This window comes from Cyprinus carpio, chromosome A7, assembly GCF_018340385.1.
Source record: "Cyprinus carpio isolate SPL01 chromosome A7, ASM1834038v1, whole genome shotgun sequence".
Taxonomy (NCBI): Eukaryota; Metazoa; Chordata; class Actinopteri; order Cypriniformes; family Cyprinidae; genus Cyprinus; species Cyprinus carpio.
In genome coordinates this window covers 29,051,264-29,078,854 of record NC_056578.1, presented here as the reverse complement: position 1 = coordinate 29,078,854, position 27,591 = coordinate 29,051,264, and the positions used below count along the sequence as shown (strand labels likewise).

At 37.6% G+C, this 27,591-nt stretch overlaps 1 protein-coding gene across 3 annotated transcripts in view; it reads left to right on the top strand.

The window, feature by feature from the left end:
* Positions 1-26,003, top strand: part of ppip5k1a (diphosphoinositol pentakisphosphate kinase 1a) — a 35,447-nt gene extending 9,444 nt beyond the window's left edge. The window contains exons 14-32 of one of the 3 annotated variants that reach the window (XM_042760724.1): positions 28-113; positions 200-325; positions 4,082-4,203; positions 4,296-4,478; positions 4,586-4,727; positions 4,833-5,056; positions 5,539-5,666; positions 5,760-5,874; positions 6,302-6,409; positions 6,545-6,658; positions 6,759-6,899; positions 7,046-7,139; positions 8,004-8,129; positions 8,495-8,524; positions 13,255-13,317; positions 20,183-20,362; positions 22,276-22,410; positions 22,539-22,652; positions 23,784-26,003. In XM_042760724.1, coding sequence (XP_042616658.1) covers positions 28-113; positions 200-325; positions 4,082-4,203; positions 4,296-4,478; positions 4,586-4,727; positions 4,833-5,056; positions 5,539-5,666; positions 5,760-5,874; positions 6,302-6,409; positions 6,545-6,658; positions 6,759-6,899; positions 7,046-7,139; positions 8,004-8,129; positions 8,495-8,524; positions 13,255-13,317; positions 20,183-20,362; positions 22,276-22,410; positions 22,539-22,652; positions 23,784-24,388 — 2,836 coding nt within the window. In that variant the 3' untranslated portion in view covers positions 24,389-26,003. Of the gene's footprint in view, positions 1-27; positions 114-199; positions 326-4,081; positions 4,204-4,295; positions 4,479-4,585; positions 4,728-4,832; positions 5,057-5,538; positions 5,667-5,759; positions 5,875-6,301; positions 6,410-6,544; positions 6,659-6,758; positions 6,900-7,045; positions 7,140-8,003; positions 8,130-8,494; positions 8,525-13,254; positions 13,318-20,182; positions 20,904-22,275; positions 22,411-22,538; positions 22,653-23,783 lie in introns of those variants that run through there. The other 2 variants (XM_042760722.1, XM_042760723.1) reach the window with 2 other exon arrangements.
* Positions 26,004-27,591: the final 1,588 nt, after the last annotated feature.

Here is a 27,591-nt window from a genome sequence, read left to right as displayed (position 1 = left end):
TATTGTCTCTGTTCTGATTTTTTTCAGGTATGGCCATTTCTCTGGAATCAATAGGAAAGTGCAGCTAACCTACCTTCCTCATGGACAGCCCAAAACATCCAGTGAGGAAGAAGGTATGAGGAATGCTGATCGGGAAACATGTCCTCTTTGGCTTGAATCATGTTGTGCATGATGGTGCTGCTGTGTTTGTTGTGTGCAGATACTCGTAAGGAGGGCGCCTCTATACTGCTGGTGCTGAAGTGGGGGGGAGAGCTGACTCCAGCTGGCAGAGTTCAGGCTGAAGAACTTGGCAGGGCTTTTCGCTGCATGTATCCTGGAGGTCAAGGTAGACCTGTCTCCTGTCTGTCAGTCTCTTAAAGGGATAGTTCACCCAAAAATCAAAATTATGTCATTAATGACTCACCCTCATGTCGTTCCAAACCCGTGAGACCTCCGTTCATCTTCGGAACACAGTATAAGATATTTTAGATTCAGTCTGAGAGCTTTCTGTCCCTCCTTTGAGAATGTATGTACGGTATACTGTCCACGTCCAGAAAGGTAATAAAAAACATCTTCAAAGTAGTCCATGTGACATCAGAGGGTCCGTTAGAATTTTTTGAAGCATCGAAAATACATTTTGGTCCAAAAATATCAAAAACTACGACTTTATTCAGCATTGACTTCTCTCCCGGGTCTGTTATGAGCGCGTCCACAACCCTGCAGTTTAGTGATATCCGGTTCGCGAACGAATCACTCGATGTAACCGGATCTTCTTGAACCAGTTCACCAAATCGAACTGAATCGTTTGAAACGGTTTCGCGTCAACAATAAGCATTAATCCACAAATGACTTAAGCTGTTAACTTTTTTAACATGGCTGACACTCCCTCTGAGTTCAAATAAACCAATATCCCGGAGTAATTCATTTACTCAAACAGTACACTGACTGAACCGAGCCAGATAACGAACGAAACATTGACTCGTTCTCGAGTCAAGAACCGGTTGCATCGGTTTTCGGATCACCGGTAGTGATGGGAAGTTCTGTTCTTCTCCGCGAACCGGTTCTTTCGGACAGTTTGATTCAATAAACCGGTTGCCGAAAACGGGTTCTCCAGTTCTTTTGCGCTCGACGTAATGACTTCATTGGCGATGATTGCCCTTGATTCAAGCCTTCGGTTTACCCGCGCTCATAACATTAGCACAGAATCGGTTCAGAATCAATCACCAAAAGAACCAGTTCAGTTCAGACGCGCTGTGTGTCAGTCTGAATCACCCATGCGCAGTATCATCAGCTCCTCGGTTCTCGAACCGGACGCGTCCGACAGAAACGGTTCTTGACTCGAGAACGAGTCAATGTTTCGTTCGTTATCTGGCTCGGTTCAGTCAGTGTACTGTTTGAATTACTCCGGGATATTGGTTTATTTGAACTCAGAGGGAGTGTCAGCCATGTTAAAAAAGTTAACAGCTTAAGTCATTTGTGGATTAATGCTTATTGTTGACGCGAACCGTTTCAAACGATTCCGTTCGATTTGGTGAACTGGTTCAAGAAGATCCGGTTACATCGAGTGATTCGTTCGCGAACCGGATGTGCTGTGAACGCGCTTATAACAGACCCGGGAGAGAAGTCAATGCTGAATAAAGTCGTAGTTTTTTGATATTTTCGGACCAAAATGTATTTTCGATGCTTCAAAAAATTCTAACGGACCCTCTGATGTCACATGGACTACTTTGATGATGTTTTTATTACCTTTCTGGACGTGGACAGTATACCGTACATACATTCTCAATGGAGGGACAGAAAGCTCTCGGACTAAATCCTAAAATATCTTATACTGTGTTCCGAAGATGAACGGAGGTCTCACGGGTTTGGAACGACATGAGGGTGAGTCATTAATGACATAATTTTGATTTTTGGGTGAACTATCCCTTTAAGCTTAAGGACACAGACATTCATCACTGGTTGAGCCCATTTCGTACTTTAGATGTTCTTCATCGGGTTTCCGAGTGCACAAATCTTATGCTTTTTAGTTCGTCCTTACAGCATTCTAATCCAGCATTACACATAAAACACATGTGACACAATATTGGACATTTTAATTATGTTCATTAATCAGTCATCTAAAAGCATTATAAACTGTAATGCTTAATAGATGAGTAGTTGGAGAATTTTCAAATATGAATATATGAATCATAGTTAAATAACTGATTAAGTGTGACTAATACACTATACAGTTGCATATAGAGTGCTGTCGCAAAGAGTCCTGAAACCCAGAAATGAGTTAGCATTTTTGAACTTCCGGGTTCCATTGTCCCTAAGCATATGTTTTTTTATGGGTTTTTGGTTAGATGTCTGTGGTTAACAGAAGCCATTTTCACAATTTAAATACTTCAGTAATACCTCACTTTGTGAATTGAAGCTTTTTGTTTCTTGAAAAGGGTGGGCCTACAAAAATATGTCATTCCTGCAGCACTGTGTTAAACAAAGATTTATGAAGTATTTATTATAATACAACAATCTTTCTTGTTCTTGAAATGTATTAAATGTAAGGTAGTATGAAGTGTTCCCCAATGTTGGGATAAAAGCCAGTGCCTAATCAGCAGTCTTTATATTATTCACTTCCCTCTTTTTTGTTTGCTCTTGGTTATAATTTCTGCCTTTTTTTCTGTGCAGCATTTTTATGCCATATGCATTATAAAAGTGTCATAAAACTATATTGTTCATATCACTTTGTCTTTTGATACATTTGTGTGAAGATCAGACTTAAAGGGGTCATGAACTGCCCTTTTTATTATTTTGTACTGTTCTCTAAGGTCCACTTATAATGTTATCAAAATTTCTACATCAAAAACATCATAATTTAGAAGTAAAAGGCTATTTTTCTGTCCTGTTTTGACCCCCCTCATTTGAACGCTCTGTTTGAATAGGCATAGCAGATTGTAGACTCGGAAGTAAACGCCCACTGCTATGATTGGCTTGCAGTTGTGTATGTTTGACAGCCTACATCCTTCATAGATGGACGTGGTGTAATTTAGATTAAAAACACATAAATACTCAGTTCATATCAAACAATATCCAATATATTCAGCACAGCATTATCTTTTAGATTCAGTCTTTTAGAAAAACCTGCGTTGAATTTGTAAACATTTTGTGCCTTGTTTGTAAACAAATCTGCGGTGAAATGAAGTGAATAGAGGTCCAAGTTCGTACTGACGCGGTCTGGAACTTCAATAAAAATAAAGCTCATCCACTCTTTCCTAATGCTGGGATCAGAAGGAAGGCGATGCAATGACTGTGTTTTTCACAGCTTGGCACTGCATAGCGTCTTCTTGTCTTCGGAGCATCTTTAACGTTTGATTTCTGCGCACACCTGCATTTGCCTCTCTCGTTATTTACGCTATGTGTGCGAACCGGTGGGTGGGGCTAAACAGGCAGTGATGTAGAAGCAGGCGTTGATCATCTTCTGTGGAGGCAGTGTTTAGCCACACTATTACGTCATAAAGTGGCACATTCCACATCCTGTCATTTTGGCAGATTGGCTTCATTATGAGCTGTTTTTAGACTAACGAGAAAGTTTTGAGTTCTGAAACTCACTGGATGTTTTTATAGTACAATGACCTCTTATATGTCAAAAGATCAAGGGAATTTTGATTTCTCAGTTGATGACCCCTTTAAATTTTAGCTGTTGTTCTAATAAACTTCAGTTTTTTTTCTTATGTCGTAAATTTTATTTACGGTCATGTATTGCTCATTGGTTTTGTGACTGAAGTTGCCAAACTTGAATTGAACACTAGAATGAATTAGATTTGAGAGAAAAATATACCCGTTTGCAGTTATGTTATGATAACATTTTCAGTCTTTGGACTTAATGTAGACTATACTGGGGTGTTCCACCCTGTTCCTGCAGACACTATGTTGCAGAGTTTTGTTCCAGCCTGTTCCAACACCCATGCCTCTTACTGTCAAGTAAGACCTTGATTAGGTTTGGAGCGAAACCCAGAAAGACTGGGTTTAAAGGAACAGGCTTGATTGCATCTGTTCATTGTGGCTATTTAGTCTCATAAAGTTTTCATCTGTGAATGTTATGTTCTTGTCCACTTTGTAGGGGATTATGCTGGCTTTCCAGGCTGCGGCCTGCTCAGGCTCCACAGCACCTACCGACATGACCTCAAGATCTATGCCTCTGATGAGGGCAGGGTGCAAATGACTGCTGCTGCCTTTGCAAAGGTCTTTAGCCACAACAAATACAGGTCGTCTAAGGTTTAAAGATATTAAGTTACCAGAGGATGTTAAGTTGGTGTTGGTTGTCTGGCTGTTAGGGTCTCTTGGCACTGGAAGGCGAACTGACACCGATCCTGGTCCAGATGGTAAAGAGTGCAAATATGAACGGCCTGCTGGATAACGATATCGAATCCCTCAGTGGCTGTCAGCAGAGGGTTAAGGCCAGACTTCATGAGATCATGCAGAAAGATGAAATCTTCACAGAAGAAGACTTTGACAGGGTAAATCGAAGCATCAGACAGCTTTTGAACTAAAGGTGTATTCAGCCCTCCACTGACTTGATATGAAAACACACCTGTGTCCACTTTATCTCTTTTTGTTTCTCCAGCTGGCTCCAACATGCAGCAGCTCTCTGGTGAACTCCATGAAGGCTGTGGAGAATCCAGTAAGTACATGTGATCAAGTCTACACCCTTGTCCAGAGCCTCACCTCACAGATCCGCAAAAGACTTGAAGACCCCAAATCAGCAGGTGATTGTTCTGTGCTCATAGAATAGAAAAAAAACACATTAAAGGGCCAAAATGAGTAACTTGTGAAAGAAAGACCCGAGTAAGTGAGTTGGTGTTGGCTTTCAGATTTACAGCTGTACCACAGCGAGACACTGGAGATGATGCTGCAGCGCTGGACTAAGTTGGAAAGGGACTTCCGCATGAAGAGTGGCCGCTACGACATCAGCAAGATTCCTGACATTTACGACTGTGTTAAGTATGACCTGCAGCACAACAGCTCTCTGGGCCTGGAGGACACATACGAACTCTTCAAGCTCTCTAGAGCACTAGCCAACATTGTCATACCACAGGTGTGTGAGAAAATTCTGAACATGAGCTCATACAGCTTGTCCTCAGAGCTGAAGATTTATTTTTACACAGTTTATATATAATTGCTTTAGCAACAGGTTTGTTCGAATACCGATATTTCTCCAAATATTTTCACTAGCACTAGCTATTGCTTTGTTTGGGGAAAAAAAATCAGCTTAAATATTTTTTTCACATATCACTCAGTCCTTGGATATCACAACAAAAAGTTACATCTAAAAAATTAATTTTTAAACCCTTTGAAGAATATGTTGACACTTTCCAACTAACAGCCCGTGTTATTTTAGTATCACTGACATACTAGTTTTTGTTTATATTTTGAATTAGATTTAAATTTTTTATTTTCTGTTTTCATTTTAGTTTTAGTAATTTTGTTTTGTTTTTGTAATTTTTTTTTTTTTTTTAAATATGTATATATTTGAGTGTTGCAACTGTACTACAACTGTCCTTCAAACTACTTTTTTAGGAGTACGGCATTAATAAGGTGGAGAAGCTGGACATTGCGTATGCCTACTGTCTGCCTTTAGTGAAGAAGATTCAGCTTGACCTTCAGAGGACACATGAGGACGAGTCTGTAAACAAGCTGCATCCACTGTGAGATGCCCTGTTTTGTCAATCTCATCTCTTTCATTTGCTCTCTCCTGTTGAGCATAAGAGCTCACACTTGTCCTTCTCTTTGTGTCCCAGATATTCACGTGGAGTGCTGTCACCAGGCAGGCATGTCCGAACTCGGCTGTATTTCACGAGTGAGAGTCACGTCCACTCACTGCTTAGCATCTTCCGTTATGGTGGCCTGTTGGATGTAAGTATCATAGCACATTAGAAAATGAATATATTTTAAATACAGTAAATTCCAACTTCATCATTACATCAAATGAAAGCTCTTGATGAGCTCTTTCTACTGCCAAAAGGACACAAGTGAATTCAAAATTGGAATTATTCATTAGAAACCAAAAGACTTAACACTGAAAATACCAAGCCAGTTGGTGCCAAAAGGGTGTAACTGCACTTATGCCACTTTGGCATTGAGAAATGTATTGAGGGTGAAGTCAAAATGACTGACACAACTGAGGTACTGCATGCTAAAGTGTACTTTTTCAAAAGGGTAGACAAGTACAGAAGCTATAGCAGTAGTACTAATGAAAAGTAGAACAAGAACACTTTTTTTTTTAAGCCATTGTCTTTGATTGTGGTATCAGTTGAGTGTTTAAGGATGCATGACGTTTCAGGAGGAGAAGGACCAGCAGTGGAAGAGAGCCATGGATTATCTGAGTGCAGTGTCTGAGCTCAACTACATGACCCAGATCGTCATAATGCTCTATGAAGACAACAAAAAGGTACATCCTGCTCTCACTGTCCGTTCTGCTCCTTTGAGGCACAGAATAAACATAAGTGAACTGTAATAACTGACTTTGCAGTCTCAATAGTGTGCTTCAAAGAAATGGGACAATTGTGATATTGTGTTAACTCAGGACCCATCCTCTGAAGAACGCTTCCACGTGGAGCTGCATTTCAGCCCTGGGGTCAAAGTATCGGAGGAGGAGAGCGCTCCGATGGGCTTTGGCTTCCGACCAGCTTCAGCTGAAGTATACAGACTTTCCTTTGTTCCATTTTCTCATTATGTTTGGATTAGATTGTTGTTCAGCTAATGTTTGTCCATGTCTGTGTTTGTGTGTGTTCACATAGAATGATCAGAAGCAAACAGACCCTGGTAGCTTGGAAAATCTTATACAAGATGAGCCTGACCGCGCTTTGCCCCTTTCAGAGGCCATCGGCACCCAGAGGAAATCCCCTCTGATCCGGAACCGCAAGACTGGCTCCATGGAGGTATCTCACTCAGCTACCAACCATGCCAACCACTGAACAGTGTGCTTTAAAAATACTTTTATAAATCTCTGTGGTGTCAAATTGACAGAATAAGGATGGGTTTTATGTACTGTGATTTAAAAGTGCTTCATTTGTTGTGTGCACAGGTCCTGTCAGAAAGCTCGTCCTCTAAAGGGGGCAGCTATCGCCTCTTCCCCTCCTGCTCGCGTCAGTCTCCAGAGATGAAGCAGAGCGGATTAGGTTGGTATTGTGTGTCTGTCCCTCACTCAGCCTCAACAACTGCTGTTTATCTCTTCTCCCTGACAGGAAGTCACCCTTTGAATCCAACGCAACACTATATTGCATGTTAATTTGGGTGTAAAATCCATTAGCTTACTGCTTTCATTGATGTTACCAAGGAAATTGGTGGATAGACATTTTGCATCCAAATCTGGAGTTTGGTGTGTGGGAGTAGGATGCTGTTGATTTTTAGACGTCTTGGAGGGAGCATTCTGTGCTTCTGCTCTATTTAAAACTAGTGCTGTGATCTCTGATGTCAGTTTAGTTGTTTATCTTTTACGCAAAGATGTTACCTATGAAAGAAAGTGCCATGAATTTACTGCAGTTTTAAAACTTTGACAAGGGTGTAAATGAGCAAATAATCCTGCATGCAGACAGACATATTTCATACCTAACTATCTGTAGATTTGAAATTATTTACTTGTGTAATCATATATACAGTATTTACTATCAATGACATGTGAACGCTGACGTTCATATATTCATATACTCGTTCATATGTCTCATATACTTAACATACTCATCTACCATTTCACTAAAGTTTTTTTTTTTGTATTTATTTATTTAGTTATATTTAATAGATATAAGGTATATACTTTCATGAATATTTCCCTAGCAAGAACATTCCTTCTGTTTTTTGTTAATTCGATTTTGCTCTGCTAAGCCTCTGTCATTGATGTCCTCCAAACCGTAATGGTTTTGGCATGAGTCATATATTATGACTGTATAATCCTCTCACTCTCTCTGCAGTAACTGTTGTGTTTTGATTAATAAGTGTATGTGGTTGGTGTGCACACTAATTCCATGATCTAACCCCCTCCGCAGGCTCTCAGTGCGCTGGCCTCTTCAGCACCAACGTCCTGGGGGGCTCCTCTAGTGCCCCCAACCTTCAGGACTACGCACGCACACACCGCAAAAAATTCTCCTCGGGCAGTTTGACCTATAAAGACGGTATGTGCTCAGTCCAGCTCCTTCTCTCATAGAGATAATAAAATAGTGTAGAAGCTAGAAACTATAGTTAAAGGGCACTTCCTGTAAATGTGAGTAATGTAAAGTTTAGGATTGAGAAGATTCATTGCATCAGGCCCTGAGTGTGTATCACACATCTTGCTGTCATACTCAGCATTTCACGTCTGGTTCATTTTCATGAGCTTGAATGTGTGGTGTCCAAAAACTCATGGAGTCTGCAGTGCTATTCATCGTCTTTCATAAATTATGTCTTTGTTGACTTGTCATTAATTATATTTATCACATAAGCAGTGCTATATTTTTGACATCATTTATTTAGAAACGCATATGTTTATGTACCACTGCAGGAATCAAAAAAAGTTTGAAGCAAAAACATGGTAAAAATTTCGATTTTGTGAATTGCAAAATGAATATAAATTCTGACCTTGCCTTCCCTTCTGCTATATAAAGGGGCTATTTGCTACATGATCACTTTTTACAATTCAGACTCAGATACAGTGGGTATAGAAAAGAATCACCCCGCTTTAAAATAATCACATTTTGTTGCTTTGCAGCCTGAAATGAAGACGGACACAGTTTTTGTTTTTATCCAGCTGTATTGTGCAACATATAAGAAAAACATAAACATGTCAGAAATTGTTTTTAATAAAAATCAAAACCAGAATCACCGATTTGGAAAAAGGATCACCCCCTTTTGCTTTAATTACAGCCTTTAAATTTAAATTTAAAATTTTAATTTTATGCATTTAGCAGACGCTTTTATCCAAAGCGACTTACAGTGCATTCAGGCTATCAATTTTTACCTATCATGTGTTCCCGGAGAATCGAACTCCCAGCCTTGCGTTTGTTAACGCAATGCTCTACCACTTGAGCTACAGGAGCACCTTTAGTCTGTAGGGACATGTCTCTACTAACTTTGCACATCTAGACCATGCAAGGACATTCACCTTTTTCTCCTTCAACCACTGTGTGCTCAGTTTGCTGTGTGCTTTGGGTCATTGTCATGTTGGAAGGTAAACCTTCTTCCTATTGACAACTTTCATGATTTGACAGTATTTTGCCCCATCCATTTTTCTTTCTATCCTGACAAGTGCTCCAGTCCCTGCTGCAGAGAAACATGATATTACCAGCTCCATGCTTTACTGTAGGATGCTGTTATTTGGATGGTGAGCTGGATTGGATTTCCGCCAGACATATCGTTAGTCTCATAGTCTCAGCTTCCTCAGAATCTTCAAGGTGTGTTTTGGCAAAGCTCAGTCGTGACTGCATGTGGCCTTTCTTGAGGAGTGGCTTTTTTCTTGCAACCTTCCCATACAAACCACATTTGTGGAGAATCTGTGATATTGTAGTCACATGCACACAATAACCAGTCTTTGTCATAAATTCCTGCAGCTGCTTCAGAGTTGCTGTAGGCCTCTTGATAGTCTCTCTGACCAGTTTCCCCCTGCTCTTTAATCCAGTTTACAGGGACGTCGTCCTGATCCAGGGAGTGTCTGTATTCTATCAAATACCTTTGACTTCTTAATAATAGACTTCACTGTGCTTCTAGGCATCGATAAAGCCTTTGGAATTTATTTGTATCCATCTCCTGACTTGTGCCTGTCCACAACTTTATCCCGGAGATCTTTAGACAGTGCCTTGCCATTCATAGTTGATTCTTTGCTTCAGTTGCACTACCAAGGACTGAAATGCTCCAGGAAAACTCTTTTCATGCTGAGCTAAATCAAAATGACCACAGCTGATCACAGATGGAAGTCAAATAGCTTTGTGTGCCATTGAGAATGTGATTAGCTACACCTGATTGAGTTTACAAGTCATTTTTAGGAGGGGGTGATCCTTTTTCCAATTCTGTTTTTTAATTTTTTTTTCTGACATGTTGTTATATTTTTCACTTGGATGTTATAAGTTGCACAAATACAGCTGGATGAAAACAAAAACTGTGTCCGTCTTCATTTCAGGCTGAAAAGCAACAAAATGTGATTATTTTGAAGGGGGAATTATTTTCTATACTCACTGTACACTACTGTTCAAAAGTCTGAGGTCTGTAAGATTTTTTTTTTTTTTTTACATGTTTGGAAAGAAATCTTATATTTGCAGTAATACAGTTAAAACAGTAATATTGTGAAATGTTACATTTTAAAATCTGTTTTCTATACATTATATTTCATATTATCTAAAATATCTAAAGGTTATGTATTCCTATTATGGCAAAGCTGAATTTCAGAATTTTAGTCTTCATTGTCACATGACCCTTCAGAAATCATTCTGATATGCTGATTTGGTGCTTGAGAAACATTTCTTACTATTATCAATGTTGAAAACATTTGTGCTGCTTAATATAATTTTGTGGAAACCTTGCTACATTTTTTTCAGGATTTAAAGAACATCATGTATATGAAATAGAAATCTTTTGTAATATTATTTTCTGTCACTTTTGATCAATTCAGTGCATCCTTGCTGAATAAAAGTATTAATTTGTTAAAAAAAAAAAAAAAAAAAAATCTTACTGATCCCAGACTTTTGAACAGTAGTGTATATTGCAATTTTATCACATCATTTTATTTGGTAACACTTTACAATAAGATTCTATATGTTAACACTATTTAACACATACTTTTACACCATTTATTAATCTTGGTTAATAGTATATGTAGGAATTTACAATACATTTGTAACATTTCAAGTTTTTAACATGAACTAATGTATTATTAAAAAAATTGAATTAACAATTAACAATAACATTAACCTAACTTATACAAACTGTTAAAATGACTGGTGATTGTTATTCTTGATCTGTAATGTTTATGAACTGAACCTTATTATAAAGTGTTATCCAATATTTGGGGATTGAAATTATTACTAAATTCGATAAGTGGCCAAACCTGCTTTGGATTTCACTCTAGTTTGGTGTTTTATCTGAAACTGTATTGACACATTGTCTCTCCGGTCCATACTGGAGTGCTCTCACATCCCGATTCCTTCCAGAATGTTCAGTTTGTTCACTCATGGTGAATCCTATTGTCCACAAGGTGTCAGTGTGACATTGTTTGGCGTTCCCCCTGTTTCAGTTCCCATGTGTCTTGTTTTGTTTACTGCTGTTTTGCAGTTATAACTTTACTCTTGCATTTGTTACTATCGAATACATGAGCCTGTTCATTTAACCGTATTAGCTTCATTTAAAATCTCTGGCTGGTCTCTAGGACTGGCCGGTCATAGAACACAATCCCCAGTCTCTGTGTCTTCCCTGTTGTGTGTGGTTTTGTCCTGTGAAGGCATGTGCTGTTACGCTACAGACTCTCAGATTTGCTTACAGAAGCGAGGGGTCGATCTGACCGTCTCCAGCTTTTCATGCTTCTGTCCATCATTTTGTTTGTTCTGAGAGATGACGTCTGATAAGATGGCATCTGTATTTATAGAAGAGAAGTGCTCATACAGTGACAAGCCGAAAATATTACTGTAGCCAAAGTGTTATAAATAGATTCACTCCTTTACAGTGGCAACTATGTGAAGACATTTAAGCAGTTAAGATAAAGATCCTCTTATTGTCATTCTTTTTTTAAGGGTGCTTTCACACTTGGTTCGCTTGCCTGGTCCGAACCCGAGTTCGATTGCTTCACCCCCCCCTCCCCGTCCCCGTCCCCGCTGGACTGCGTTCACATTATTTTATTTGGGTCCGAACCATAGACTGTAAAAAAGATGGATGATGCACCTTCATTCACTTCCATTGAAGAAAAGTAAAGGCGCCATTGTCCCAATAGGGCGTGGCCATATTGCTCTGATTTGGGACCAGGGTCTGCGCAGTAGAGAGCGAAGTGGTGCCGCGTCCCGCCCACACTCCCGCAAGTCAAACACAAGCCCCTGACCCTTTTTTAAATTAGCCTGACTGGTCCAATTTTTGTCTGCTGATTTTTCGTATAAGAGGCTTGTGTTAAAATAAGGTAAATACAACTCCAATCTATTCCTAAAGATTGTCAAAAAGTCAGTTGGCGCGTTTTTATAGCATCACATAACTAACTAAAACTAAACTTATTTTAAAAAACGAACACCCTAACTTACATCAGCGTGATAAAATCTACATCAAATGACATAAACCATGTTTGAAAACAAAATATTTAAAGTTAAATTAAATTATTGTCCCACGTCCCATTAGATTACACGGAGAGGGCGGGGTTTATGAGCTATACTGGGCCAGCCACCTGGGGGCGATCGAAACGCGATGGCTTCCCTTTTGAGGACTAGTGAAGCACACTTGGTTTGAACCGCGGTTCGTTTGCGTCATCAAGCCAGCAGCTGTTTTCCCCGTTGCTTAGTAACGACAGCGCAGGAGAAGGCGGCAAATGCATAACATTTGCTTTCTGCACTTTTATATAATTACGTTTTTTGAACCGTTGTTTTGTTTACAAAGCTCTGGTACATAACGGCACTTCTGTCTGCCTTACGCATGTACTGCAAATGCTCTAAAAAACGCTGAAGGCGAACATAAATGACATATACAGCTCTCTGTTTGCAGCGCGTCAGTCACACTCATCAGGAAAGTGAGCGAAACACACACAATAATATGTCATTAATAGAGGTTCACTTCCGCAATTTGGTACAATTGCATTTACATCAGCAGCGAACCGCACCGGAGTTCAGATGAACCGTACCCCAGACCCTTTTTAAGTGGACTCAGGTACGGCTCGCGGGTGTGCACCTGAGTTCGGAAGACAGTGTTCACATCATCCAAATGAACCGAACTCTGACGTCAATCGAACCCAGGTGCGCACCATAAGTGCTAGTGTGAAAGCACCCTAAGAGTTTATTTTCTCTACCTGAGCTAGGAATAGCCTCAATAAACCCATCTGTGAGACTGACATCTTACTTCCTTGTAATAAGGAACATTGTCATTCTTTAGCTGAAAGTCTAAATCACATTGAGACACTAAACACTGCTCTTCTGCTTTCTGACCCAGTGTTTCTGAGTCTGTAGTCTCAGTGGAAACCCAGCCCTGTACTCCTCACCCTACTATCCTTTACAGTCTCACACCTTCAGCTCTGTAACACCATCCCCATCCTTACAGGTGTACTGTAAATTATGGTAACTCTAGTGACCTTTTTTATTTCCTCAGAGTTGTTGTCTATGCCGGCAGTAAAGAGATTTTCTGTGTCGTTTGCAAAGCATCCGACTAATGGTACGTCTGCTTCTCTTCAAGTATATTTCCACTTCCTCCACCTCCCTTTGTTTTGCATGTCAATGGAAAACACTTTTCATTTTGGAATTTTTGGTCGGTTTAGTTTTCTTCTGTTTTCACGTGATTTCTGCCATGTTTCCTTCGACCTCTCCAGTTTCATCATCTTTTTAACCATTCACCAAAGTCTCAAACCCTCCCCACATACACTGCTATCGCTATCTGTAACCTCCTGCGGACAACTCTTACTCTCACCCAGTGACTCAGTGTTAATCAGTTATGGATGACTCGCTATCGCTATCTGTAACGTTCGTGTGAATGAGTTTAGTTTGACTGTTTTTTGTTTGTTGTTGTTTTTTGTTTGTGTTTGTTTGTTTTGATTGATTGTATGTGATTGTAAGTCTACGGGAAGGTGGGTGTATTACACTGCAAAAAAAATGGTTTTACATTTGGGAAGCTAAACTTAAGATACACTACTGTTCAAAAGTTTGGGGTCAGTTGATTTTTTTTTCTTAAGAAATGAATATTTTTGATCTATTTAATGAATTGTTGCTGTATAAAAATTAGACCGTAAATGCATTTATAATGTTACCAAAAATCTCTATTTCAAGTAAATGCTGTTCTGTAGCATTTACTTTCTTTTCATTAAATAATCTTAAAATAGTATCACAGTTTCCAAAAAAATTAATATTAAGCAGCACTATCTCAATGTTGATAATAAGAAATGTTTCTTGAGCACTAAATCAGTACATTAGAATTATTTCTGAAGGATCATGTGACAGTGAAACTGATGAAAATTCAGCTTTGCTATCACAGAAATAAATTACATTTTTAAAATATATTAAAATAGAAAAGATTAATTTATTATTACAAATTATCACAAATTACAAATTTATTACAAAGTATTATTATTATTACATTTAATATTTTAAATTGAAACAATATTTCATTGTTTTTGTATTTTCGATCAAATAAATGCAGACTTCATGACCAAAATAGCTTTTGTTTTCAAAAACATAAAAAAAAATCTCTCTAACCCTAAACTTTTGAACAGTAATATATGTCAAAGAGAATATCTTGAATTAATTTGTTAAAAACAATTTGACTGAGCTGAGAAAAATAAGTTAATTCAAGATATATTCTCTGCAAACAAGTTGTAAGTAATTAAATTTAGTTTGTAAAAAGGATGTTTTGATATTCCTACTGCAAAATAAATACTTAAAAATACTACTGATTAAAATCATGATTTTTTCGTAATATACAATTATGAATGGATATTCAAGATAATGAATTCTACTGTCATTGCTCTGGTGTTGTTGGACAGTGTTTTCCACTGTTTTGAAAGTATTTAAATGTAGCAGAAATTGATTGTTCAATTACTCCATTAATCTTTTCTCCAATTTTATTTAAGATTAATGTTGTTGTGAATTGTAATTGTTTGGGTGAAAGGAAGTAAGTAATTTTTTTGTTTTCTTCATATGATGTTGTTGAAAGTAGTTTTTTTTAATGGGTTGTTGAAGAAGAAAAAATAATCAATCGATTCACTCCGAGAAGCAGTGCCTAATAATAATAATTGTAATAATAATGAAGTACAGCGTTTTCTTTACTCAAAAAGAGAGATCTGGTAATGTTAGCCAATAACCCGCTGCGCTTAGTCACAGCCAATACAGTATCATCTTTTCTAGATTTTGGCCAAATGTAGGCTACTAAACAAAAAAAGTCTCACGTCGCTCACGTCGCATTTTATTAGCCCTATTACTTTCCGAATTAATGAAGGCTAAAATGCCTGTAGGCTAAAGCAAAATGTTTAAAAACATTATAAAAGCAGTTATTAGTTTCTCTCCAAAACAAATGCTCTAAAGTTTAGGCTATAAATACGTCAATCCAAAAACAAATTAATTTAAGGTGAAGCTGATGCCTACCTCTCTCATTCAGCACAAATCCAAATGTTTCAATATTCCCGACGCATCTGGATGCTAAAATATTATTTATTATATAGTGTTTGTACTTTCATCGAGATAAAACATCATCCTTCACATCAGCTATATCAGCACAGTGAGGCGCGGTCACGCTGAACGCAACAAATTTTTTTTGTAAGAGAGGTGTGTGTAACTTTTTATTTGTTTATTTGTATTTATTTTTTTGTTATTGTGAAGGGTTTTATATATAAAAATGATGTTGTGAGTGCGCGTAAGGCTTTGCCGCGATGATCAGAACATCGCTGGTTGGTTAGACAGAAGCAAGACATTATTCAAAGCTGTCAAGCTTTTGCAAAATAATTAAAACTGTAAGGCTTTTGCAAAATAAAGAAGACTACTCTCTGCTGTTTCGTTTTCCTTTCCGAAAACTTTGGAACGTGTCACAATGAACTGTAATTTAGCACATTTTTCTTTCGTTTCGTTAATCTGTCAATATGATTTAAGTGAAATATATTTAGTGTATATGCCTATATTCCTTTATGTAAGCCTATAGTTCTTCTGTTTTCTCCATTCACAGAAGCGCTGCAGGTGCATGTGATCTGTTGAATTCATCTTACACTATCCTCAGATAAACTCTAAGGGCGGTACATTGCCATTGCGACTTACCTATGATGAGTTCACATTTCACTCGTTGGCTTCAGCGTCACATTTGTATAGTACTACTGGAATTCATGATTGGTTGACAGCAAATTTCAAATATTAAATGGAACGATAAAATAACGTTATTAACCGGTTAATGGTCATTTCAAATTTTCGATTCTGTTCAGAACTATAAAATCTGATTACGTTTCTGTTTCTGGTTCTGTTCTTGTCAAAATTTCGTTCGTTTCCGGTTTTCATTTTCGTTCCTTGAACTGGTTCAGAGCCCTGTTTTAAATGCATTAAAAAAACATATTAAATGCAAGTAAAGTGTCTACTTTCATATTTCAAATAACTTTTGTGGGGAAAAAAATGTCAATACAGTAGGGGAAATAATGTTCCAAAGCACAATGGTCTGAACTTTGATTTTTAAATAAGTTAAAAAATATATTTGTTCTCTTGGCATTTTCAAAATGCATTGGCTATGTTATATGAAAAGGACTATGCCTTATGTGTTTATTTATTTATTTTTTTTTTTTAAGTATTAAAATAACCAAGGGACTTTTGTCCCGAAAATGCAGTTTTTTTAGAGGTCATTCATTGTAACAGGAACAAGAAGCCATTCTGAAATCATATACATATCTGATAGTCATTTGACAGTCTGTGACATCATCAAATGGCACCTGGAAGACCACGTGGTGCTGCAAGAAAAGTGAGTCTTAAGTATTTTATAATATCACCTTTTCATGGTGTGGTAACCTAAGTTACAAAAACTTGCATTCAGTGAAATGCCAAAAAATACTTTTATTGTTAGATTTTTTTGAAAAATAAGTAGATGTTGTGAATAACTGTGATTTACTTTACTGGCCAAGCTCAGTGTTTGATACAGGTGGCCAGTTGATTGCCTACAATATAAGCAGAAGTAGAATATTTGTCATTCAGGGTAATGTTTTTGTCAAATTACACTGAATGACAGTATCACTGTGTAAACAACCTTTTTAGCATCTTACTTACATTACATATAAATGAGGAATATTTAGTACTGACAAATATATATTAAACTTAATAAATATTATTATTTGAATGCATTTTTGTATTGTTTAGTTTGTGTTATTGATTAATTTTAGATGCCCACAAACAGAGAGAGCTGCTCACTGTAAAAAAAAAAAAGCCTAGTAAAGTAACTGCAGACCTAGTAGCTTGGGTGGCACTCTTAAAGCCCGCCCACACCAAGAACAATAACTATAAAGATAGAAAGTACAAACAGAAAGTATTCATAAATGTACCTGCAAGCAAAAATTTTTGAGGCCGGGCAAGTCAGAAACAAAGTGACAAGCTAAGCAAGCATTGCAGAGAGCATCAGAACAGTAGAATAATATGCTTGCTACTTTTCAACATTTGATTCTGCAGTCATTTTCTCAGGAATATTATTAAAACGATTTTAATGATACAGACTAATACTAAAACATTGCAATTATGGGCACAATGACAATATTATTTTCGTCTTTGGCAAAACGTCCTTCACGGTAACAAACCACATATATTTACGTAAAAATTAAACAATATACTTGTGACCGGTATTTATTAAAATACATAAAAGAATATGTGATCATACTAAATGTTATTATATTTTAAATGACTTTCTCTTCCTTACAAAAATGTCTTGCTGACAAATGAGCAAAACCTTTGTGGTTTGAAGGACATTAGCAAAGTATAAAGATTTATAAATGAAAGTTAATTGGTATTTGAGGACTGCACTGTGATCTTTTAATTCTTGGTCTTTTAATTTGTCATCAAATGACTCTTGTTTAAAATATGCCTAACGAGATTTATTGGTTTACACTGAATGACATTTTAGTGGGTGTCTTCTGTAAATTATATTAAAAAATGTATGATAGTCGTTATTTTTTTCCTTAGAAAAACATAAAATTAAACAGGATGCATTCTAATGTATTGGGAAATACAAAATTTAAAGCTGTATTAAACTTTAATTTTTTTCGTCTTTGACCCAATTATGTTAAATGTTGTAAATGTTGAGCTATGAAACCGAGGAGTGTTTTACTCTGGTTCTTCATGGGAAGCAGCTTCAAATCTGAAATGCCACAAACGACAAGCATTTCTTTCAAATAGAAATAGACATTTTCAGTTTATGTGATTAAAATGTCCTACCACATTTGCAGATACGGTTGAACTAGCCTGTGTCTTTTGTAGTTCTCTACACTTGATTGATAGACACATGTGCATGTTGATGTTATGTTGGTTAAGACGATAAGTGTTTTGTCTCTCTTGGTAAAAGAAACGTCTTGCGTATGTTGTGGTCAAAAGGATGTCTTGAGATGTTGTCTAGTGTAAACTGACCTGAATGGAGGTGATAACAAAGGTCAAGAACAATGCAAAAAACTGCTTGTGAAATTATATGAATTACTGCAGTGTGTTATGTAGGTGTATTTGGACACAGTTCTGTATGTGTTCAGTACATCTCAGGCAGAGCTTAAAGATGGCCCCTGATCCACCTACACAATCCCCATCCCCTGCCAGATCCCACACACTCTACCCACCACACATTCCAAGCCATCCAGCTCTCAAAACCTTTCCACCAACCTAATTATGTCTCTGTAGTTATTAAGAAATACTCATTTACCTTCATGTCTCTGAAATGAGTGCATACTCTTTAAATGAATTAGTTCATTCGGCCTAATTATTATATTTTTGTGTTTTCCTGGTAAAGTGTGTGCATATGTGGGTCAGGTGGGGATCAAATGTCCCCACCAGGATTGTTAAACCTGTAATCATTTACATTGTTGGCACCTCCCAATGGTACACATGATGAAACGGCTTAATAAAGAGACTGAATAATGTCTTAATTAAAATCTAAAAAAACTAAATGGTTTCTGCAAGGAGTAGGTTTAGTATTGGGTGTAGCAAATATAATTAACTGACTTAATATAAATGAAAAATACACAGCATGATATAAAAAACAAATATGTGTGTTCGTGTTGGAAGCATTGGTTATGATCTAATGACAATAAAACACAAGTGTGCATTCAGGCTGCAGAATTTTTTTGTATTTTTTTTTTAGGCTTTTGATTCTGATTTTTTTTTTATCACCTCAGCTCTTTAATAGATTGTCCTTTATAAATTGCATTCGTCATTTTTAAATGATTGAAATAAGTAATCTTTTTTTAATTATTATTAATAATAATTAATAATATAAATAATAATTAATAATAATTGAATATTCAAATGTAATAGATAGATGTAGTCCATATTTGTTAAGATCACTAACATTACCAAAAAGTGGTGGTATGGTAGAGATCTATAAAAAGATATAAAAATGGGCTTTACACTTGCGTTCAAAAGTTTGGGGTCAGTCTGACGAAGACTGTATTTATTTGATCAAAAAAATGTAAAAAAAATAAAAATACATAAATAACTAATATTATTACAATTTAAAGCAAAAGTTTTCTGATTTTAAAATATTTTTTTTCCTGTGATGGTAAAGCTGATTTTCAGCAGCCGATGATATGCTGATTCAGTACTCAAGAACCATTTCTTATTATTATCAGTTTTAAAAAAACAGTTGTGCTGCTTAATATTTTTGTAGAAACGATAAATTTTTTCAGGATTCTTTGATCGACAGAAAGTTTAAAAGGACAGCATTTATTTGAAATAGTAACCTTTTGATCAATTGAATGAATCCTTGCTGAATAAAATCCTCCTGACCCCAAATTTTTGTGTATATATTTTGTAATAACGTTACCTCCTCATAGTTTAGTCTAATAGGGGTGTGATGTTTGACTCCTCTGAGAACTTTATTCACTTCACCGCAGCTTTAGTTCAATCAGGCTGATTGAGTTAATCGACTACACCTAACTACACAGTGTCAATATGCATGTGAGGAAAAATAGATTTGTTTAGAAGTTCTCGATGTCAGTGTGGGGATGTAGACCGTTTCTGTGTATAGCTTAGTGAGTTGTTCCTTGACCCCAGGAGATTCCTCTGCACAGTACATGGTTTGTGAATGAAGGCTGTGGACTACAGCAGATTTAAGTGATGCTGTGTCTGCTTGGGATTATCTGCTGGTGAACAGTCGCTCAGGCTGACTCTGTTTAGGTGTGTTTAAATGTGGAGAAGCGTCTGTTAAACGGTGTCAGATCTGTTGTGGGGAGCCTTTCTTATGGCATGCTAAGTAATGAAACGGTAATCTCTGTCCACAATGTCCCTATGAGGACCCCACGCCCTCAGCCGTCTGCTTTTCAAACCCCCTACTCTCCACTCTTTTCTTCCCTGCTCTGCCTCTTCTTCCTCAGAACCCCTGGAAGAGCACCAGGTAGCCCAGCTGCTGAGGCGCTTTTCCACCGACCCCAATATTGGCTACCCGTTCTGTGTGGACAGTGCTTTTGCCCACCACCTCCATCAGTGCTCCTACCATCTCCGCCTCTTCCGCAACTGGTTAATCTCTGGCCAGGACCCACTAGAGTACCTCTACGGTCAGCCCTGCGGAGGTCCCTCCGTGCCCTGCTGTGCCGTGACTGCAGTAATGACCGCTGCCACAGCCGCCTTAGCTTTGCTCTAGCGCCTCTGCTGTTTGAAGCATGCTTGTGTTTTTTTGGAAAAGCAGCTTGCAATGACACAGCTCTCATTTTATATTTATTTATTTTTTTAAGTTTATGTAGGTTGTCTTTTTTATTTTTAGCTATATAGCTATAAAATATATAGGTATAAATAAAAAAGTATTGATTTGGCCTTAACATAATACATCTAAAATGAAATTATCTGTAATTCACCTCCTAAGCTGTTTTCCTTTCAATATGATCACCACTGTTTGAAAGTTTGGGGTCAGTTTGGATTTATTTATTTATAGAAACTAAAATTTTGATTCAGCAAGGATGCATTAAATTGATCAAAAGTTTCAATAAAAACTTTCTCATTGTAACGAGAAGATTCTATTTCAAATCAATTTTAAACCGAATAAAAATAAACTTTCTATTCATCAACAATCTTGAAAAAAAAAAATTATCATCTCCACAAAAAATATTTAACGGCACAGCTATTTTCAATATTGATAATAATAAGAAATGTTTTATGGGCACCAAATCATAATATCAGAATGATTTCTGAAGGATCATGTGACACTGAAGACTGGAGTAATGATGCTGAAAATTCAGCTTTGATCACAGGAATACATTACTATCTAAAATATATTTAATTTATTTCAAATTGTAATAATATTTCACATTATTGCTGTTTTTACTATACTTTTGATAACAAAAAGCAGCATTGGTAAGCAAAAAAACAAAAAAAAAAACTTTTGAATGGTAATGTGGTACATTCAGTTCCTCTTATAATAAAAGAGAACAAAATAACATACAAAAAATATCACCCTCTTAGGTGATATTTCAGAGTTTTTGAGATAAATTAATTCCACCTTACAAAAGAGTGTAAATGACTTTTGTTAAACGTCCCAGTTAGATTTAATTTAAATTAACATAAATTCATAAATTAAAGAAGTACTATTGTTTGATAGTTTGGTACTCTTGCAAACTATTCACACCAGTATTTATAAAGCGGACAGAACAGATTTAAACATGCCTTAATGTCAAATTTAGCGCTCCGTACAGAAGAGGTTGGAGTAGCATTAGGGTGATGTCCCACTGCTGTGTGTTGGGGTGTGTGGTGTGGCAGATGCATGCCAGTGGCATCTTATTGCAGCTGTGTCAGCTTCAAGTCGCATCGGCTCTCTGACGTATCAGAAATGACTGACTTGCATGATAGTGGCACATGATTTGCATGCCACAGCCTTCCAGGGATTTGATAGTGATAGTTGATACTGCGAGTTCTCAGTTTTCACTTTTTTCAACAATGATTAATCAAACCTCTATTACTTCATACATAATCATACATGCACATTATGTTATTATTAGAATTTTTTTTACTAAATTCTCCAGAATCCAGGGTCACTTTCTTTAGTGATAGTCATAAGTGATGTATTATCATGAAATCATATCTCCTTTTATAAAATTCATGCACTGATCACGTGATGATCCACAGGCGCAGTTCTCACATTCATTCCTGTTTTTATTATTATTGTCTCTGCCAGCTCCCTCCTAATTTACACGTGTTGCTTTAATCTACCTTAAGAGTGTGGTTTTTCAACTAAAAGAAGTGCATAGAGACTCTAACAACTAAATAAAGGAGCTTTTTTGTTTTACTTGAAGTTGTGTGTGTGTGAGTGTGACATTACGACCAAACTGTGTTAATGTCTTTATTTTTAAATGTAGATTTAGAGTTCCTATGTCCTGTGGTTGTGTCACTAACAAGGGTTTGGCAGTTGGTGACTGTTGACATTGGTTCAGTGGTAATAGACTGTTGTGTCACTCTGGGTGCATACTGATGTCTGCAGGTTTTGGCTGCTCCATGGTGCCTTCCATCTACCCCCTCGAGACCCTCCACAACTCACTCTCACTCAAACAAGTGAACGAGTTCCTGACGACCATGTGTGAGAATGCAGGAGATTCCCACTCCAGGACAACCAGAGGTGATGCCCATAGCACCACTCTAACATGACATATATTTAGGAGAGTTTTAGGTCAGTCGCAGTTCTTTTGATACTGAAATATAATGCATCTGTGTCCTAACTGTATGTGTTTGTCTCTCCTCCTGTAGCTCTCTCAGCCATGTTTGAGTCCCAGAACCAGCCCACGGGGGACTCTTACATCCCTCACAGAGTGCTGTCCTCCTCTGTTTCACTGCGCCAGCGTTCTGATCGGCCACCATGGTGTGAGTACTGCTGCCCTTAGCTACCTCACGTGGAGAAAACTCATGCATATAGCCATTTTGCTAACATGTTACATGTATGTTGGATAGACCAGATGTACAAATGATGTTTAAGTGGTAATGTGTATCATTGTGCAATTGCAAGCTAAATTCATACATTTTTGTGTATGTTGGAATATGATTATTGCCTTAAGCGAAGTAACAAAGTTAACATTAAAGGGGTTGACCGTACTATTAAATGTTGATGTTTCTACAAACTTTTCAGTTATCAGTTGTTTACTGTGCAAGGCTAATGAAACAGTGCTGACATTTTAAACACAACAATAAAATGGTCAAAAATATGAGGCTATAACTTGTATTGAAAAAGAGTTGCGTTTCAGTGTATTGAATGTGCACTTGTACTGTTCTTCAAATCTTAACGGTGTCTAAAAAAAAAACGTACTTGCAGATAATATAACATTTATTATATTAATAATATAATATTAATAAAAGGCTACTTAAGTCTACCCTAAAGAAAGTACAATTTCAAGACTGTTTGAAAAGTGCACTTTGTAATAATGTCAAATCCAAGTATATCTTAAATTATTGTTTTAAAAAATTTTGTCAGGCTTAAAAGAAGTACACTTATTTTGATTTGTTGACTAATGTACATGTGTAGAGTGCTTGATTCTAATTTTAATGAGTGTGTTATTTGACATTACATTTGAAGTTAATATATTTTAAAAGTACCAGCTTAAAGCATCATCATTACTAATTTGTAATTGCAAATATATTAAAATAGATTTCATTAAAAATGACATTACATTAAATATAAATAGATTTTAATTTTCATATTTTTTTAAATCAAAATGTGCATGTTGGCTGATACAGCAAAAAGTTGTGAAAACACAGGGCTGAAACAGGAAACAAGGCATTCTCATTATAATAGAAAACAGAAAAAAAAACATTTTAAAGTAAAGTTACTGAATTTGTGTTGATGCATTTAGAAAAACATCTAGAGTAACACATAGTAAAAGTTGGCAAGTGCAAGTCATTTTTTGCACACACATACAGTATATATGAGAGACACAAATGACACCTCTATTGCAAAAAGAGCCAAATAATGTGTGTGTTTGTGTGTATTTCCCCGTGCAGACAGCAGTGGTCCCTCCAGTACGGTGTCAAGCGCCGGCCCCTCGTCTCCCACAACGGCTGACACCTCCCCACGCTTCAGCTTCAGTGAGAAGATCACCCTCACACCGCAGAGCAGCGAGGAGATCCACCCAGCCCCTCACAACAACATCCACTGCGCGTCCTCCACGTCTGTACTCAGCAGCACTGAAACCAGCCTCCCTTCTGAGGACCCGCACCCCTCCATACCATCCCCCATCCTGGAGAGACCCGGTGAAATAGCAGTGGACGGCACAGACTCTGCAGGCCAGTGTCTGACAGAGAGCCCCTGCTGTGACGAAACGCCAAGTCCGGCCCCTGCGGAGCCCTGTGCTCCTTGTTCACACTTGGCCGACAGTCCGCCAACGGAGTCCTTCTGTGGGCTGCCCGGCTCTCTGCCTGTGCTCCTGGAGCTCAGAGAGAGCAGCTCAGAGGCCGGCTCCAGCGCCCAGACCCCGCTCACCCCAGAGGAGCCGGATGAGTTCTTTGATACGCATGAAACGGTTGATGTGTGGAGGGGAAGCACGGGGACCCTTCCCCACCCTGGCACTCCTCTAGAGGTGGGAGCTCCCCATGTGCCTGAGCCGTGAAGGAAACACAGATACGTGTGTCCTTCACCCATCTCAGCATGCTCTCACTCTAGTGCCTCAGACCTTCATAAAGTCCCATACAAGACCAAAAGGGATTTGCCTACACAATTTAAGGGAAGTTGAGGAAATGGAGGCCCTCTCTGCGACTGTCACATGTCGAACACAAAGCGCAGATGCTCCTGTTGAAAATCTTAATAAACTCTCCATGTGACATTCAGAGCTGCTTCCTGTGTAACGCCTCACTCTAGTCAAACGGCTAGTGATCAAACATAAGCTGTTAGACACACTAAAAAAAAATAATTTCTGTGCACATATTATCTTCCTCGTCTCCAAACGACTGCATTTTTTCTTCATTAGCTGGTCTGGAAGATATTTTTCAAAGGGACATGGTATTTGATATTAGTCAAGCTGAACTCTTGAATGATGAACTTGCATAGCTTAATGAATTTTAAAGGGATAGTTGCCCTAAAATTAAAATTGTCATCAAAACCTATAAAGCTTTCATTCATCTTCGAAACTCAAATGAAGATGTTATTAATGAATCCTGAGAGATTTCTGTCCTTCCATGGAAAGTCCATGCAACTAACACTTTGACACTGCACTTTCAATAGACATCAACAGAGAAAAATATCTTCATTTGTGTTTCAAAGATGAATGACAAATTCTTGTGGATTTGCAACGGCATGAGGGTAAAAGAATTTTCATTTTTGAGTGAACTATCCCTTTGAGTGAACGCTAACTGTTTTATTACTATTTGCCAAAGCTTGCTTTACCACTGTCGTAATTTATTAAATCATTATAAAATACATATATATATATATATATATATATATATATATATATATATATATATATATATATATATAGTCTACATTTATATATAATTGACTAATATGCAGCTTACTTTTAACAATGAGACTGCAAATGAATGCGTCTCATTTTTTTATATTTTAGTTTTTATTTTTGTAAAACGTACAGTGCTCTCACGATTTTAAATAATTAAGTAGTGGTCTTCTTATCAATTACATTTGTCCTGCTTTGTACTGCTCACTGTTTTGACATTGGAGTACTTTTTTGTACCATGAACCCTCCTGTTTGATCAACTGAAGAGTGCAGTGTGACACACAAAGATGTTTTTCTTTTTCTTTCTCATTGTGCAGTAAAAAAAGAAAGAGAAAGATGCTGCTTTTCAGAAGCACACACTGTACTGTTTTTCTGTTGATGTGAACCTGATCAGGAAAAAAACTGAAGTAAACCCTGGATAGTGGACGTTGTTTACGGAGCATGCAGAAAGTCTGACTCTCTGATGTTGGACCAGCTTGTAAGACCTCTAGATTCTAGAGAGGAGCATTTCACTTCCACCCTCCAGCAGCAGCGTCTGTGAATTATTCCACTCCACTCGGAGTACAGTGAAGCACACTGATTCTGAAATCACTGACATATTAAAGCATCTGCCTCTGATAGATTCAACTCAAACGTGTTGTACTGTGTTGGTGCTGTATGCCGTCAGTGCAGTAGTATTAAAGGGATAGTTAGATGGATCTAAACTATTCCTTTAAATGGCACTTTGATTTACAGTGTTTCAAATAAAAGTGGCATTGTCTGCAGAAAGCAACCGTCTTTTTATCATTTCTTTATCATGTGAACTGCACTGATTAGATTAAAAAGGACCAGGATATTCTGTAGTCTACAAGTGGACTTTCCATAATCATTTCAAAATATGTTAAAGGGGTCATCGGATGCTACATGCACTTTTACAAGTAGTTTGAACTGAAATGTGAGTTGGCAGTGTGTGTACACAACCACCCTATAATGATAAAAATCCACCCAGTGTTTTTTTTTTATCTACTAAAATCTTTACCCCTTTCTCAAATCGAAGAGATCTCAGATGCCTGTCTTTGTGACGTCACACAGACAGGCCCCTCCCACGATAGTTTGATTGACAGTAGCGTTTCAGCACAGACTGGACTGGCATCTTACCTTAGACCCGCTCTGAGTGAGCTGTCATCAGTCCACCATTGTTTCACCGCCCGAGCAGATGTAGACAAGAATGACTCCTAAGCGATTGAGGTGTTCTGTTGTTGGATGTAATATTGAACATAGCAGTCTAATTTACTCCCAACATCTGAGCTGCTGAAGACACAGTGAATTATGTTTGTTTTTGAAGGAATGCACCCCCGATCTACTTAAATGCGTCTATGTTCGCGCAAATCATTCGTGATCCAGCTTCACCAGCTTCACAGAAGTGAGTACAGGGTTTTGTAATGAATCTTTGCAAATCATCTTTCCTAATAATGTGCTAATTAGCAAGTTTCACGATGAATGCAGCTGAAGTAAACAATCTCTCTGAGAGCTGCTCGGAAGAGAGGGGCGGGGTCAGCAGAGCTCATTAACATTTAAAGTAAAATGCTACAAAACGGCTTGCTCTGAAAAGAGCTGTTTTTGACAGGGTCAAAAAGGTGTTGTTTACACTAACGTTGAAAAATCTTAACCAAACGATGTTCCAGACTTTTCATTAAGACCCTAAAGAATCATATCAACTTGTGGGAAATGGGCATCCAATAACCCCTTTAGTGTTTGTCATTTAAAGTCGTCTCAAGTTTGTGGTTTCCATATTTTCAAACCATAATTTACTGTCTCTGTTGGTGTACACTTGCATAAGCATCATTATCTCTAACAGTTATTCATCCTCATACTCGTTGGCATGACAACGAGGTTCTTATCATTCTTCACCTTGAGGGTTTTCATCCTGTTAACCGCAGCTGCCCCATGACACACATCTTCAACAAGACAGAGTAAACAATCATCGGAGGATCCCACATTTCATAATACATCTGAATTCAAGTCCCGCCACCAAACACAATCCACAATGTATGTATTTCCATATGATTAGGATCACTAAACAGTGGGGTATTGTCGGCATTGCCCGCTGCTGTGCCAAGCACTGCATTTGGTTTTCTTCAACACAAGGCCATTGTTCGTTTCCATGCCTTTTCTCTATGAAACAAACAGAGAGGGGAAAAAACGATGGGTACTAACAGATAATAGGCATGTGACCCAGACAGTGATGTCATCGTCACGTGAATTCAGCTCGCTGCCACCTGCCAGATATCAATACTGCAATGTTGCTGTAATACACTGATTCTCTGCTCACAAACCTTTCAGTCAGAGTATATGAGCCTCTCTTATGTAAATGTGTTCAT